Below are 17,286 nucleotides of genomic sequence, written 5' to 3'. Positions count from 1 at the left end.
ATAATAGTTGTCAAATACAAATGAAAGTACTGCAATAACTATTTTACTATATTTTACTATTTTTTCTGCAACTAAACAAAGCCCTAAATTAATTAAAAGTACAAAAAAATAAATTTTGCATGCGTTGGAAAAACACACGTAAATAAAAAGGGTAACTATAATGAGAACCTTTTGTTCTCTAAGAGCTAAAAGTTGTCACATTGATCCTATAAATCTACTGTAATGGTTTCTATCTATCAAAAGACATCGAAAGATAAATAAATGATCTAACTAACAATAACAATTATGTAAATAGTTTTCATTATAATAACATACTGTAAATTTTTTTGAACTTAAGCCTTGTTTAGATCCGAAAATTTTTTGAATTCTGATACTGTAGCACTTTCGTTTTTATTTGACAAACATTGTCCAATCATAGAGCAACTAGGCTTAAAAGATTTGTTTCGCAATTTACAAACAAACTGTGTAATTAGTTTTTATTTTCATCTATATTTAATGCTCCATGCATGTGCCGCAAGATTCGATGTGGTGAGAAATCTTAAAAAGTTTTTGATTTTTTGAGTGAACTAAACAAGACCTTAATGGCATGAGTTCTGCCTTTCAATTAAGAAAGGTAGAGAGGTTTATATATAGATCAATAGGGCCAAAACTCCCAAAAAATTACATGATGCCCCCCGCGATATTGGTCCCTCTTCAAGCTAAGCCCTTTTTCTTTGCTCGATATCTTCCTTTACCCTTAGCGCCACTTGCATTGCCGACTCCTGGATTTTGTTAAAAAATCTCCTATTCCTTTCTTTCCATATGTTCCATAGTGTGTAGATGACCAACCCATTGAAGCACATTTTTTTCTTCTTTCGCTATCTTGGTTGCGGCCTCTTGCCACCAAGACTTCAGGTGTGGTGGGTCTCAAGTGAGGCAGATCAACTATACATCGAAATGCTCCCATGAATGAACTTGGCTCCACACTGCCTTGATGAACGAGCAAAGGAGTGATAGGTGAAGGTATGATTCTAAAGGTCCGTTGCATAGGGCGCATTGGTCCCGGTGAGGCCAACCTATCTTTTGAAGATTATCCGTCGTTAAGACTTTTTCTCGCACCATGATCCAAGCAAACACCTTTCCTTTATTCTCATGCCGTGTTTAGTTCCCGAAGTAAAAAATTTCGCGACATTGTAGCACTTTCGTTTGTTTATGGTAATTATTGTTCAAACATAGACTAACTAGGCTCAAAAGATTCGTCTCGTCAATTTTGACCAAACTGTGCAATTAGTTTTTATTTTCGTCTATATTTAATACTTCATGCATGCGTCTAAAGATTCGATGTGACCGAAAATCTTGAAAATTTTTGGGTTTTTTGTGGAAGTAAACAAGGCCTCAGCATGTGCTCTCCAAATGAGTTTATTTCGGAACCCGCCATAGGAACCTTGGAATTGGATCCTGTACGCTGAACGAGTGGAGTAAGAAGCATCGGCTGTCCACCTTCAGATTATGGAGTCACGAACGCCCGATGTCAACTGGATGCTTTGGAGCCTTATCTAAAGGAGACAAACTTCTTGACTTGGACAACGGAGGTGATCCTACTCCTTAGCGAACGTATCCAACTATAGTTGTGAGCTCCTGTTGGACCGATTTAGTATATCATAACTCAATTAACATTTACAACGAGATGTTTCCATGTTAATCAAAAAGAAATAAGTCACAAGGAAAATTTATAAAGGGGCCGTTTGGAAGTTATAGAGGAGTTGAAATCTAATTAAAATTAAAAAGAAGTTACTACTATATTTTAGGTTTCTAAGTTTCGAGACAACAATCTTAGATAACCAACTAGTAAAATTAAAATGACAACTCATTTCTATTCAAGCGATAACAAGATTATATGCCTGAATAACAAAAAAAATTCAGGCACATTCAAGCTCAAGATGCTCGAGGTTTAAGGGACGAACGGGTCATTGTTCGAGAGACGACATGCACGCGACGCAAGCATCTCGAAGTCTGGGGCAGCTGTGACGCTCCGCCAGAGCAAGCATGCTGTCCACCGTCTCCGCGTCAACGCTAGCGTGCAGCTTCAACTCGCAGATCTGCTTGAGCCTGTCGAGCCCGTACCGATCCGCCGCCACCAGCAAGTGCTGCATCGTCGCCGCGTCGCAACCCTCGCCGTCACCGGGCAGCGCCTCCGTGTAGATGAACCGGAGAAGCAGCTCGAAGATCTCCGGCCTCATGTCGACGATCTTGATGCACGGCGTGTCCTTCTCCGTCATGTCGCCGAAGAACTCGGCGCTGAAGATCGGCGACCGGGCGGCGAGCATGATCCTGTGCGCCGGGAACGAACGGGCGCCCACCTGGAACGTGACGTCCGCGCCCATCCCGTTCCCGAGCAGGCGGGCGAGGTGCGCGGCGAGCTCCGGCGGCGGGACCGGGTCCCTGGTGCCGACGACGGTGAGGGTGCACCGGATCGTGAGCGCGTCGTTGTGGATGCACCGCCACGTGAGCATGCTCCCATGGACGAGCCTGTTGAAGCCGTGGCGCTGCCGCGGCGGGGCGCCGAAGATCTCCGTCCTGGTCCGGCTCGCCATGGGCGACACGCGGCCGTCCTGGTGCAGCACGCTGAGCGTGAACCTGACCATCAGCTCCGTGTCCTTGTCGGCGTCGCAGAGGTGCAGGCTCGCCCCCCCGGGGAAGAAAGGCGGGCAGTAATCGGCTATCCTGCCCTCCGCCTGCGCCAGCTTCGGGTAGAACATGACCTTCCAGTCGTGGCCGCCGGCGCGGAAGGCGTCGGAGCTGACGTGCTGGCCGACGCCCAGCATCTTGAGCTTCGAGTACTCGATCACCACGAAGTCGTGCGTCGCGGTCGCTCGCTCCGTCACGCGCCAGGAGGAGGTCTTGGAGGGCTCACCGCGGGCGTCGGCCGGGACACGCGCCATGCACGAGGGACGGGAATGGAAGGGCCGGCGGCGGAGCGGAGCGGCGCGGCGCTGCAGATTGATCTGAACTCTGAAGTTCTGTTGGTTGATGAAGCTTGAAAGGCATGCGCTTGCTGTTGATGGCCTTGCTTGTGGGCAAGCTTCTCATCGCATGGTCATATATACACACGCACCTACACGAGTCTGGCAATCCCTATCGGTGTCGGCCTCACGAACATGATCATCATCAGCAGCAGCAAGAAAAGAAACGGAAGCGAAAACTAGAGTCCGATCGGACTAGGCTCTGCGCTCTGGGCTAATACTGGGCCTAGATCGACCTGAAGTCGGGCCAGGTATGGGCCTTTGTTACAACTCCGGCCTGGCCTTGCAGGTAGAGCCACTTTCGGCCCAAATTATGGCCCGGCCTGCCACTAAAACCCCACAAAGGAAAGCGTCCCCCGCAACGCCGTCCGTCGTCTTCTTCCCCAGCGCGCGCCCGCGCCGCCGAAACCGCCGCCGGCCTCCTTGCAGGCTTCTGCTCCACTAGTCCACTGAAGCAAGCGGTCTGCACCGAAGCAACGCTTCGCTCCTCTTCATCTCGTTGTCTTTCGCCGCCCTACGCTCCCGTGCTGGTATGAGCTGGCGTGGAGTGGATTTCATCCGCACTTGAGCACTGATTTCTCTTGTTGCTGATGAACCCTAGGCCGCTGTTTTTTCCCCAGGTTCTTCTACTTATTCAACGCGCGCGACATACATTGGAGTTGCGATCCGAAGTGGTGGTGCAGTTTTATTTGGCACAAAGCTTTGCTGGTTCAGCGTAAACTCCATGAGCGACGACGGCATGGCCTCCCCTGCGATGGAGCCGCCCAAGCGGGAGCAAAATTTTCTAGTGAGGGTAGGGATGGATGCCTGGACGCAGCCGTTCGCGGTTGCCCACAAGGTCAGGTTGGTGCACATCCTCAAGAATCTCCACACCTCGGAGGTGAAAATCTACTCGGACGCGTCCAAGGAGTTCATAGGACTACTGGATGGTGAGTCCGGCGGGGAGGTGCTACAGGAGTACGTGCAGCAGTCACCGCAGCTGAGGGAGCTGATCGAGGCGTGGTGGCTCCACCGGGAGAAGCCAGGGATGGCGTACATATTTTCCCTCTTTGCGGCCATCCTGGGCCACCCTGATGGTAAGCTGCGGCGACATGGTTCGGTTAAGAAGAGCTTGGACAGTGTCGCTAGGATGATACTGGAGGATAAGGAGAAGATGGGGGATGTGTATCTGGAGCTGAACAGTGGCGAGTTCCGACGGCAGAATGCCGTGCTGGATTTGCTTGCTGCAATTGTTAGGCGTGGAGGGGGTTTGGCTTCAGAGGTAGCTGAGAGATTTGATTTTAAGATGGCTATTTTGCCGCAGCTCGCTGGGACAATGAAGAAGAAAGGGAGCAGGGATGGAGGGAATCGGCGGAAAGGTGCTGAATCTGGGTCCACAAGGCGGTCATTTATTGGGTTTGCCATGTCCTTTTTGGAGGTTGGGAATCCAAGGCTGCTAAGATGGATCCTTCAACAGAAGGAGGTATATTCAGGGGTGCTTCGTGGGATTGGAAATGATGATGCTGAGACCGTCATGTACGTCCTCTCAACTCTGCGAGACAATGTCCTGGTAGATGAGTCACTTGTCCCACCAGGGCTAAGGAGTGTCCTCTTTGGAAGTGTCACATTGGAGCAGCTGAGCTTGATCTCAGGGAATCTTGATGCAGGGGAAGCAGCTGACATTGCTCATGAGGTATTGGTCATGGTGTGCACTGATCCGAAAAATGGATTGATGCCAGGATCAAACCTGAGAGGTAATGAGAAACGCTTGCTAGATCTCATGAAAAAGTTGAAAGCTACGGAGGTTGCTCACCACAAAAAATTGTTGCTGGCAATTGTGAGTAATAGGCTGTCTCTTTGTTCGGCGTACATGAATGAGTTTCCTTACAATATTGAACCACGGTCGTCTCCTTCATGGTTAGTTCTTCTGAGCATTGATCTGTTTATTTTTGTAGTGCAATACGCTCATGCTGGTCAAATTATTATTTGCAGGTTTTCGGCCATCTCCCTTGCAGCTGATGTCATAGCTTCAGCAAAATGTGATAGCATTGTTCAAACTCTTTCATCCAATTCACATGGTCTTGTATCTGTAGATGATGAAGAAGTTCAGGTAGTCTTGAAGTGCATCGTGCCCAATGTATGCTCTCGAGCAATGATAAATAGGGGATTGCTGCATTCTGATGATCTTGTGAAGCATGGTTCTTTGAGGCTTGTTTATGAATCAGTTAACCTGCTTTGTTATATTATCGAAGCCATCAATTGCATGGTATCAAAAGGGAGACTGAAGTCAGAATTCATTGGCTCAGAGAAAGTAACAATGAAAATAGATGATTTCCCAGTATTAAGCTGTTCTGATACTGCAGATGCATCCTTAGTTGATGAGGTTCACCAGGGAGGTGAAATGCAGGTCAAGAGGTGGACATCTCTAAGAGAATACATCCAAGATGAAGTTCATGGAGCTATGCCTGATCCTCAAGTTCTTCTCAAGTTACTCTCTTCTACCAGCCAGAAACATCAAAATTACTCTCAGAGCATACAAAAGAAAAATGCTCAACTTTCTGAGCCTCCTCAAAAGAAACGGAGATGCAGTCCTTCCTGTGAGGTTGATGATATTATTATTGGTGGCTTTGATATTGAACAGGATAAGGATGCATCTGAAGAACAAGACCTGGACTTAAAAAATGACCACACATCCACCTTGTGTGAGATATGGAGCTTAGATAAACAAGATCCGAAGATGAAAGATGCAAATGTTGTAGAACATGTCTTCCACTCGAAGTTGCTGGATGTTCTCAGGCTTTATTTGGTAGGTACAGCTAAATTCAATGCTCTGTGTGCACTTGCTGGATGTTCCTAATTCTTATGACTTTGACCTGATTTTTCTGGGTGCATGTACCTAGTCTCTACTTCTATAATCGATGAGATTAATATTTTCAACATCTAATTTTTCTTTCAGGGGGTGATGCCCAGCTCTTTTGATGGATCATATGACTTCTTTAAGATTATACCACCTAACCCATTGGATCTGTCCATGGATGAGCAACAGTCTCTGTTATCTCTTTTACTTGAGTATTCAGGCCAATCTAGAGGATGTTTGGACCCAGAAAGAGCTCCAGAATCAATGTACAAGTATCTGCAACCCTTGGTTTATATCATGTTTCATTCACAGATGAAGAACATCCGTGATCAGGCATATATTTTAGTTAAAGCTGCTATGGCAAGTTCTGGTGCATTTGATCATAACTTCACAGAGATTGATGCATGGCTGGTTTTCTTGCCTGGTTATGAGGCCAAATGGTGTGTAAGAGAGAACCTAAGAGTTGGAGCACCTAATAAATTATCACACATTGTGATCCCTTTTCTGTGTGATGCTATTTCAGTAGTTGGTAACAACCTGTATAAATACCAAGAGCACACACGCAAGCTTATCTCTAAATCAGGCCAGTTGGAAGGTACTACTTTCTTTGTGAAATGTTAATAGTAGTCGCTCTTTCGTCAAATCATGTCAAGTATCTGCTCAAGCTAAGCTGTTTATCTTGTCCATGTTCCATCATATCAGCTGTATTGCCTCATGCTGTAGAACAGTAGTATGCCAAATGGAATGTCAAGAATAGGCAGTTGACTTAAAAAAAAACTTACCAAGATTTGAGAGGGTATAGCCTTCCATAGTAATAGTATCATCTGACCATGTTAGCAACTTATTTATTTAAATGCTCTGCCATGTTATCATTTGTTTAATTCCAGTCAGTTTTTTTTCCTATTGCATTTGAATTTATGTGCTTCATCCTAAAATCACTCCATAACACTTTTCTTATTATATAAACGCTGTACATGCTGCATTTGTTCTTTGACTATGAATCACTGACTCATCTTGTTGATGCTTCTCAGTTCTCACTCTTCTCACTTCTACTATTTAAATATTGCCTGATGAGATTCAACTTCATCTGTATCTCAACCTTTTCTGTTGTGGTTTGTAGGCTGTTCTCCAGCTTTCAGCCCTCTGATTATTTGTGTTCTTCAGAAATGCTTTAGGCTACTCGACACAGAGTCTGGAAGTACAAAGTTACACGAGAAGTCCACAATTTCATTGTATGTGTGCAACACGATCCACCTTATTCTTCAGTCTCAGGTATATTAGACATTCCCTATATTGTCTATAATATTTTTACCAGATTTGCATGAAGAATTGACTAGACTGCTGATTCTAACAGGTGGACGTGCATTTATTGCCTGATCTTATAGGTACTGTTCTAAATGAAAGATTTGATAAATTTTCATCCCAAGAACTGAACTCTAGGATTTATCTTGCTGAGTGGAGGCCATTGATAAATATGCTGCATTTCTTGAGGAGAATTTCTGACCAACAAAATTATAGCCTGTTCAACACGCCAGAACATTCTCCTGAGTTTGATGGTAACTCGTTGTGCTCTGTATCTAGACAGGTTGAAGAAATGTTGAATCAAGAACAAACTAATTCGCTGGATGATGTAGCAACTGCATTCTTATTTTCAATCATCTGTGCACCTACAAAAGATGTTATCAGTGCCTTCCCAGATCTTCTTGATGTTGTGAAAACACGTTTTCCATCTCATGTTGCTTTCTTGTCCTCAGTTCTTTTTCTGCAACATGATTATCTGGCTCAAGTTGCTAGTTGTTGGCCAGATATATTCTTCAGCAGCATCAGACTGTTAAAGGATGATATCAATGTTGACCATGTAAGCACAGTTGAGGATGAATGGCAGAACCTCTCTGTTTCAACAGAATCAGCTCCACTAAGTACATTTTTAAGTGTCAGTCCCTTCTGTGCGCTTTTACCTTCAGTATTGGGCCTTGCATTTTCTTTACCAGATGAAATCAGGGAAGCAGATAAGGATGCACTTCTAAGACTTCTTGAAGTTAAATTGTCTGATTGCACATTCAGTGAGCTTACCTTGTATCTGAGAGTCATCTTGTTCTGGACTCATCACCTACTGTCATCATATACTATTAAGGATTCAAATTCAAATAATCTTGAGCAATCATGTCATTTGTGCTTTGGTCTTCTTGATAGAGTATTCGAGCGTATTCAAGTTTTGACTGCTGACCTTTCACAGTCAAAATCTGCATACCCATCCTATCCAGTTCAATGTATCCAAGACATTGTTGATTCTGTTCTTCGGCATCCTGTTATTACCCTGTCTTTGTCATGCTCTCTATCCAATTGCCAAAATTTAGCAGATGGGAGTTTGGAACATCTGGAAGAAGCTTTGGCTATTTTTGCGAAGGAAAATCTGCACCTTATAGATTGTTTTGTTCTAAACCTTTTGGGTAAATTGTATGACCTTTTGCTAATATTTGGTAGCTATGGAGGTAACTATACAGATAACGACCCATCCCATGAGTCACTATTTGCTGCTCCAAATCTTCTGCTGGAGAACATAATATTGTTGTTCAAGGATAAGTTTGAGCTCTGCATGGACAAAGTAAACTTTGGATTGCTTTTGCCAAATTTCTACATGGTTCGCGCACTGTCAAAATTCTTTTCTCCTGTCAAACTCCTGAACCTTGCAAATTGGATGTTCTCAAAATTGGACGGTCACAGCTCCAGTTCACCTGCTTTTGTTCCTGTTGTTTTGATGTGCCTATATATTACTGATGTCGCCATGGAAATGCTGTGCTGTTATCTACAAAAAACTGGTCAGAGATCAGAATCCCATCTATTTGGGGACTTGGAGATTCATAATTCTGATATCAATGCCATGCAGCAAGCCTATCACATCATTCTTCATTTTGCTACTAAGTGGAATATTGAATTTGCTGATCATTGCTTGCTGAAGATGCTGTGTCGTATTCATCACACAGAAAGATATGCAGGATGGAACACTGACTATATTGCATTCCATATGATATTATCTACAATGGCCATCAATACTCCCATTGACACTCTTCATCACTGCATCTTTCGCACATCTAAGGTTAAAGCAAAAGCAATCCTGTTGCTTTTGGAAGCAAGTCCTATGCATCTGAACTTTTTTAGCCAGATATTCTTGGAAATTTTAAATAAAGACACTTCTCTTTTGCAAGTCAAGGATTCTGATTCTAACAATTTATGGGCTCAAGCAGATGGTGCTATTCTTCTGTTGCCTGCTGCTTTATCATGCTTGAAGTTTCACAGCGATGATGATGGGCAGTGTGCTGAATTCCTTGAACCAGTTCCAATCTTTTATTCTGAACTACTATTATGTGATAAAGGGTTTTCAAGTTGGAAAAGCTTTGTTACCCGGAGCATTTTTGAGGAAGATTTTAGGGACTTTACACCCACATCAGTTGAAGATATAATGGTTTATTTCAGTAGCACTCTCTTGGGGAAGTCAGTTACGATGTTGCACTATTACTTTGCATCGAAAGAAATTTCATGGAAACGGCGCTTGGAAATAGTTAGTTCAATTATTCCAGAGTCATCTGAGCTATTAGATTCTGATGTTAATGATATTAATCCCACTTCGTGCAATGGCATTATGAAGTTTACTAATGAATTGTTCGCGAAGGTATCACTAATTAGACTGTTATTATCTCCTAGAAAATCATTGTCCAATGAAGTAGCTTCAGAGAGGGAGTCCAAGAGAGTGCACAAAGCAAAGCTAAATTTCATTAGCATATTGGTCAGAACTATCGATAGAATACTCATGAATTTCCCATTGAGTGACAATATCTTCTCACACTCTACCAAGGAAAGAAAGGTCATCGGTTTTCTGGAATATGTAATTCTCAAGAATATCATTGAACTGTCTTCAGAGATTCAAAGCTATCTAAATCAGCTGAAATCAATACCTTTCCTTGCCCAATTCATCAGATCATCCCTCTTGCATAGATTCAATGATCCTGTCACAATAAAAGCAATTCGATGTATTCTTGTTGTGCTATCACATGGAAGGTTCTCAGCTGATGAAATTCTTGAACTTATACTGGGTCACTCCAATTTTGTATCGACAATAACATGCAATGAAGTTTCTGAGTATCCATCTGCTTGTAACACCACAGGGGGGATGCTACAGCCAGCTCCAAGTATTTTGAAATTAGTTGATTCTTCTTTCATGGAAGAAAATAAGGCAGAAATTTCTATTGCAGAAAAGAGAAGAGTTGAAACCATCAGATTACTAAGGGTACTGTATGATATTAAGAGCAGACAACAGAATAATAGCCAATTGAGTGAGTCAAGAGAATTAGTTTTCTTGCTTTTGTCTGTTTATGGCGCAACCCTTAGTGAAACAGATTTGGAGATACTTCACCTTATGAATGAGATAGAGTCACCCGAGTGCCGAACCATTACTGAAGTCGATCATCTGTGGGGAACTTCTGCTCTGAAATTCAGAGAAGAACTGAAACTTGATTTTTCAAAATCAGATACGCATAGCACAGAGAATGCTGAAATTACTGAAAGGAGAAGGACGCTCTTTCGGGAGAACATACCTGTTGATTCCAAGCTCTGTGCAAAGACATCTTTGCTATATTGCTATAAAAGATCTTCAAGGGCTTCTGTTTTCTCACTGGAACAGCTTCAAAGGGATAACTTTGCTGATAGTTTCGAGGTAATTTCTGGAATAATATTGTCAACTGAACTTTGGGTATTGTTCTAGGTTTTGTGCTTTCACGGTAATGTTATTTAAATCTACCTCGCTGATCTATCTTCATCTGATTCTGGTTGGCAGGTAACATCTCAAAGAATGGATATTGTTCAGATTTACGATCCTATTTTTATATTGCGATTCTCAATTCATACCCTTCACATGGGTTACATTGAGCCTGCTGAATTTGCCCGACTAGGGCTTCTTGCAATCACACTTGTTAGTATAGCGTCTCCTGATCACGAATTAAGGATGTTGGGCTATGAGTGCCTAGGAACATTCAAAAATTCCCTTGAGGTACCTGCTGTTTCATGAATCTCTAAATTTTACCTATTGTCTCAATTGGTTTATATACTTATCAACTACTCCTATCTGCTTATATTGGATTTTCTATGTTACAACTTATCTTTGCTTAGCAAACATATTGCTGATTAATATACATGCTTGTATCAGTATGTTCAATTCTAGCATTTGTTAGAATGTTTATATGCTTATTTAAGTATGTTGAAATTACTGTAGTATACATTTTTTTATTTGTTAATGTTATTCACATGTGATGACTTTTATGCTTATTTGACTTGAATCGCATAAAGATTATGCCCATTGACATTCTGGGAGCACTTTTATGACATAGATCTGAGTGCAAAAGGCACTTGTATGGTATTCTGTATTTGAGATCCTTTATCCTCCTGTGCAAAACGTGACTGTTATTTTCATGAAAAATCCAACCACTTAAAATGTACTTTTACATATTACAGTATGCTCAGAGAAGCAAGGAAACATGGCAGCTTCAGCTCCTTCTGACATACCTTCAGAATGGGATATCCGAACAGTGGCAGAAGATACCTTCCATTATTGCTGTTTTTGCCGCAGAAGCATCTTTGACGCTACTGGATGGCTCACATGCTCAATTTACTGTCATTAGAAATTTTTTAATGCATTCCACTTCTGTCAGCCTGCAGGTAACCATTCTTTCCTTTTTTATTTGCATATATGTAGCATCTCACAGTGTATATTCAGAGGTATTGAATTTTAGTAATATTATTATCCTTTTTGTTGCAGAGCATTCCGTTATTTCCAACCTTATTGCAGAGCAGTTCTGTGCATTTTAAAGCTGAACGTTTGTGGATGCTTCGGTTATTATCTGCTGGATCAAATCTACCTGATGATGCTAAAATATACAAGAGAGGAAGAGTCTTAGAGCTTGTTCTTGCCTTCTGTTCTTCATCTGTTTCAGATTTTGAATCAAAGGTTTTAGTCCTTAAGGTAAATTCTGTAGTTATCTTATTTAGTACAGTTGACTTCCTGGATCTGATAGTTGCTTGGAGATTTGAATATTTATTTATATTTGATATCCTTGCTTTTGCATTGTAGGTGCTGAAGAAGTGTGTCAAGCTGCCAGTTCTAGCTCATCATCTAGTAAAAGAGTCTGGCATTCTGTTGTGGTTATTGTCTGTTATTTCAGTCCGTAGTGAAGGGTCTGTTGGTTCTGAAAGCTCCTGTTCTAGAGTAACTGAGTTAGCGTTGGAGGTAAAACACTGATATACATTACTTTCTGCTATAGTGCACACCCCTTCAGAAGGAAAAAAAAAATAGAGCACGTGATTTTTCATGTTTTCTGCACTGATGAGTCTTGGCTGCAACTGGCAACTGATCAACTGTTTCATGAATGTTCTGTTGAACATGAGGACCATACTATCATTTTTTAAAGCATATAACTGGTTTGTGTACTGTTTGGTATATTATGTAGGACATATTGATCTGTTATTTTGATGTTTGATCTGCATTTAGTTAAACTCACTCTCATAAACAGTCTTGAGGAAGTTCATTATGTTAGAGATGGAGATGGAATTTTTGCAATCCTAGTCTAATTAATAATTGGTGCATCAGCTCCATATCTAGGTTAAAATCAACTATTCTATTAGTATAGTTCTGAGCAGTTTTGTCTAGCAAGCATTTCTGAAACCCACATTTGCTTAGATTATTTATAAAGGGATAGTTTTGGGTTTGGCACAAACGGCTATTGTTGTCAGTTGTAGCGTTGTTCATCTGAATGCTATAATTGATGAATAAATGATTGAATGACTAGTTCCTGTGTATATTTTTCCTTGGTGTGACATAAATCCTCCATCAGAGGTCAACTTTGACATCTTATTGTGGCCTGGCGACATTCTCAACTTTGACATCTATGGTAGCTAGCTATGGATGTATTTGCTCTGTAGCAATTTTGTGAAGCTGTTTTTTTGGTCAATCCTATACCTTTTTCCTTTCTTCAGGTAATCAATGGTTTGATATCATCAAGAATAATCACAGATTGGCTCCAAGAAACTGCCCTTGAGCAGCTCTCGTCAATATCATCATACCTTTCTGTCCTCCTAATTAACAATGCCAAATTATTGAAAGGAAATGCTCGTTTGTTGACTTCAGTGCTAAGTGTGATTGCATCGACAATGAGGTTGTCTATGAAAAGGAAGATATACCAACCGCATTTTACCTTGTCCCTCCATGGTGTATTTAATCTGTGCCAAGCTATTGGTGGTAGCTCAAGAAGTACAGAGCATAAGCTTGCAATGGAACTTGGTATCGATGCCATTCTGATGAATGGTCCTATACCAATTTTATCTGAAATGGTACTTTGTTCATGCACTGCCTTTACTTCACAAGCCACTAAAATCACATTCGTATACCATTGTCAATGTGTTGTCTGACCAAGTATTATATGAAATGTTATATGTAAATCTTTGTTTTGTTTCACAGGATAAGTCAAGAATATCAATGGTTGTTTCTTGGGCAACTTCAAGCATCTTCTGGCTGTACTCCAACCAAAGATCTCTGTTGGAAATATCCTGCAAAGAGCCACCGAGAAACGAGTCTCTACTTTCAAAGATTTTGCGCTTGTTAGCCGCTTCTGTAATACTTGGAAAGATATCTAGCATCTCTCATGGAAAGAGTGTAGATCTTACACGGAACACCAGCAGTCTTGAATCTCTTAGGTCTTTCTTGGGCGATGCATGCGAAAGGGTTGAAACGGCAACGAGTTGCAGTGCAAATGATACTCTAGCTGTCATTATACTGTACCTTCAAGACCATGTGGCAAAGAACAGTGATTCCTTGCCATCAGTTGTTACAGCCCTTTGCTTGTTGCTACTTGACAGATCCAGTAAGCAAGGTACACTGGACTTTGCTGCATTCTGATGCTGATCATGAAGAGCTTCAATGCACCTAAATTAATCTATCAATTTTAGGATAATTTCTTGTGTTACAGTTGCAAACATATAGTGCCTTTGTGCTCTTATCTCTCTACTGCAATAATGATGCATCTCACTCTCTTTTTTTTTACCTTGATGAAACAGTGAACAAACACCTGGCTGACAACCGTGGGAAAATCGAAATGCTTTGCTCAAAGATACGCTGCCCAACTGAATCTAATCCTGCATGGAGATGGTATGGGCTTAGAACATTTTAAGTTTTTATATGTTTCTCACATGATGACATAAGCACTGAATATCTGGTATATCATGGAATTAATCGTGTTTATTCAATCTCAGGCATTACTATCAACCCTGGAAGGATTCTGCTTTGCATCGCACCGAGATGGAGCGCCTGGAAGAAGAGCAGGCCTGCCGAAGCCTTCTGGTCCTATTTTCCAATGCCTTCAGTGCCTGCCTGTCAGAGTTCCCGGTGTTATCCCTAGATGATGTTGAGAAGTCTGGCGTTTTCCAGTGGGAAAGAGACTCCATGATTAAACAGTCTTCCACTTAGTTTGCTGAGGAACTAGGACGACCCACATTTGACCTGTGTATACATCATGCTCATACGATTGATCTTGTTTAGAACATAGAAGAAGAGAATATGCTTCGATCCTCAGTTGGATTGGATGAACCTACAATGGACAGAGCTGAACCGGCCCTGCGCCCCTGCCTAACATCAAACACTTCCACTACTGTTCTTCTCTTCCCAGTTGTATAACAGGACCTGCATTATTGCCGCATTGGCAAAAGATTCACCTACAGTGAAGCGTTTCCTGTGTATTTTTTTTTGTCACCTTACCAAATAACACACATGGATTTCAGCTGAAATGTTACATATTTTCCACAGAAGTTTCCTATGCTGTGCAAAAAACTTTTGCTTTGCGTCCCCCCAGGACAATTTGTGTGCAGAAAGAATATATACTCATCAACATATTTGTGTGCAGAAAGAATATATACTCATCAACATTCAACACTGCTTGCAAGAATCATCATCAGGGCGGTGACAAATCAGTCGCTCTTCCGGGCGGCCAGAGCGTCGAGCGGCTTCTGCGAGTCGGGGAGGTTGCAGGCGTACAGCGACCGCACGGCCTCCACGTGCTCGTCGACCCGCGCCTCCTCCCAGCCGCCGGTCCCGATCGGCGGCAGGACCTTGACGGTGAGCGGCGCCGGGCGCACCCGCACGCTGTTGTTCCTCCAGGCCAGGTGCGTGCCGGTGACCACGATGGGGACGACGGGCAGCCCCGTCTGCAGCGCGGCGTGCACGAACCCCTTCTTGAAGGGCAGCAGCCTGCCGTTCTTGGACCGTGTGCCCTCCGGGAACAGGATGAGGGACAGGTTGTTCTTTACCACTGCACGGGCGACCTGCAGGGGACAATGCAAGGCCACGGCTCAAGGACACAAGACACGAGAATGCTCCCACCTTAGAGTATTATAATACAGCCAGCTGCAGACTGTAAGATTTCTTTACAGCCTTCTTGCAGCCCACTCATATAATGGTTAGCTCATCACTATTAATACATGACCCACTTATCTATCTCCCAGATTTTTTTGGTTTCTGTGTCTGAGCCGGCTCTAAGCCTACAGCCCGCTTTTACTCTCTCTCATCTTCTCTCTCCTCCACCTCAGCATTTAGCCGGCTTACAGCCTGCTATAATACTTGCTCTTAGGAGTATACCTCTCTCGCGATTTACGTGCTCGATTTATAAAAATACGTGCAATATTTTTATCTTTAAATAAATTTATTAAAAAATGATTCAAATATCTATTCAATAATAGTAATTGTGTATCTACCTGTTTCATGGAGTGGATTGCAGCAGCAGGGTTGGAGCGGTCGATGCGCAGGTGGTTAGCCAGCACGTAGAGCTGACCGAACAACGGGTACCAGATGATCTGTGTGACAGAAAGCACAGAAGGCGGCAGCCAGGCCAAGTCATTCGACGAGGGACGACGCTAGCTGCATTGTGTGTGTGTATCAGTGTATGTCGTGTCCTGAGTGCTGACCTCCTTTTTGGCGATTCCGACGGTACCAGTGGGAGCGAGCCACATGACGAGGAAGATGTCCAGCGGCGACGCGTGGTTGCAGATGAAGATCCCCCTCGTCTTGAGGTGCTCGGCGCCTTCCACTTTGATTGGGTTCCCCAGAATCCACAGCTGCAAAAATGCTCAATGTCAAAACACGTGCTAGAAATTTTCTTTTTTTTAAAAAAAAACATGTGCTATAAAATATTTGTCCCAAATTTATAATTAATAGGCTTTTATTTTAATTTATTTAGAGTACCAAAAATCTGTTTTTATAATTCTTAAATTTTGAAATTTAAAATTTAAAATTTTTGGACGACCTCCGAAGTTGACGTGATGTATCCAAATTTTCACTCGAAATAGTTTAGAGTCTTAAATAATTATTTTATTTTCTCCATTTCGAAATTCAAAATTCAAAATTCAGAATTTTCAAATAACTTTGGTATAGTTGATGTGAACGTTCCAAAGTCGTTGGAAAAAGTGTATTTTGAATTTCGAAATCCGAGAGTTGGTGCACATTCATGAGCGTCTTGTTCCGTATTATGATTGAAGAAAAAAACTTATACTAGTAGTAGAAAACAAATGACAATAGTGAAACCGAAGAGAAGGATCGTCGATCGCCCTGCAGATTTTTCTTTGTAGGCGAAGCCAAGAATGAGTGCACGACGTAGGTACATACCAGCATGCGTCCGGTGACGTGGCCGTAGACGTTGCTCTGGCGGATGCGTTGGGAGGGCCACGGCAGGAGCAGCAGCATGATCACCGCCCACGCCGCCGTGGTGATCGCCATGGCCAGGAAGCACACGACGACGCGGACCGCGGACACCGCGGACGCCGCCCACCCGTCGTCGCCCCCGCCTGCCGCGGCCAGGTACGCGGCGGCCTGGCGCCTGGCCCACAGCAGCCATCGTCGCTGCGCCGAGGCGGCAGCGGCGGCGGTGTCCATGGCCGCAGGGGGTCGGAGGGGAGGTAGAAAGGTGAGGACGTGAGGTGGAGGAGCACAGCAGGCACCTGGGAATGAAGGCTCTGGAGCAGAGTAGCAGTGGCGCGTCGCCGTTGGGTGGGTTGGTGTTGATGAATGGCACGTCGTGGCTGGCACGTCTTTCTTTCTTGGACTTTATAAATTTCGCATGGGGCGAGGTGGCATAGGCCTCCCAAAAAAATTTTGTAAAATTTTTCAGATTCTTCGTCATATCAAATCTTTAGACGCATGTATGAAGTATTAAATATAGACGAAAATAAAAATTAATTACACAGTTTGGTCGGAATTGACGAGACGAATCTTTTAAGCCTAGTTAGTTTATGATTGGACAATATTTGTCAAATACAAACGAAAGTGCTATTATTTCTATTTTGCAAAAAAATTTGAAACTAAACAAGACCATAGTTGTTTGTTTTGCAGTGCTCCTACTACTATAGCCCTTTCGGTAT

The 17,286-nt window shown here is 42.9% G+C and overlaps 3 protein-coding genes across 4 annotated transcripts; 1 reads left to right on the top strand and 2 right to left on the bottom strand.

The window, feature by feature from the left end:
• Positions 1,930–2,921, bottom strand: LOC8074732 (BTB/POZ and MATH domain-containing protein 2). Its single transcript, XM_002447082.2, has one exon. The coding sequence runs from the start codon at positions 2,919–2,921 to the stop codon at positions 1,947–1,949; it is 975 nt and encodes a 324-aa protein (XP_002447127.1). The 3' UTR covers positions 1,930–1,946.
• LOC8066811 lies at positions 3,355–14,664 on the top strand. Of its 2 annotated transcripts, none has more exons than XM_021462694.1 (14): positions 3,355–3,532; positions 3,623–4,898; positions 4,974–5,787; positions 5,938–6,433; positions 6,959–7,110; positions 7,193–10,549; positions 10,670–10,882; positions 11,344–11,547; positions 11,648–11,851; positions 11,960–12,115; positions 12,862–13,215; positions 13,343–13,754; positions 13,939–14,029; positions 14,134–14,664. In XM_021462694.1, exons 2-14 carry the CDS (start codon positions 3,727–3,729, stop codon positions 14,345–14,347), a joined length of 7,839 nt encoding a protein of 2,612 aa, XP_021318369.1. In that variant the 5' UTR covers positions 3,355–3,532; positions 3,623–3,726; the 3' UTR covers positions 14,348–14,664. The 2 variants fall into 2 exon arrangements, with proteins under 2 accessions (XP_021318369.1, XP_021318370.1); XM_021462695.1 differs by having other exon boundaries at positions 3,604–4,898.
• Positions 14,617–16,942, bottom strand: LOC8066810 (1-acyl-sn-glycerol-3-phosphate acyltransferase). The gene is made up of 4 exons (XM_002447081.2): positions 16,535–16,942; positions 15,838–15,987; positions 15,628–15,726; positions 14,617–15,198 (listed from the first exon to the last, which is right to left on the bottom strand). Exons 1-4 carry the CDS (start codon positions 16,799–16,801, stop codon positions 14,845–14,847), a joined length of 870 nt encoding a protein of 289 aa, XP_002447126.1. The 5' UTR covers positions 16,802–16,942; the 3' UTR covers positions 14,617–14,844.

Source organism: Sorghum bicolor, chromosome 6 (genome assembly GCF_000003195.3).
Source record: "Sorghum bicolor cultivar BTx623 chromosome 6, Sorghum_bicolor_NCBIv3, whole genome shotgun sequence".
Lineage (NCBI taxonomy): Eukaryota > Viridiplantae > Streptophyta > Magnoliopsida > Poales > Poaceae > Sorghum > Sorghum bicolor.
This window is presented reverse-complemented; position numbering and strand designations above follow the sequence as displayed.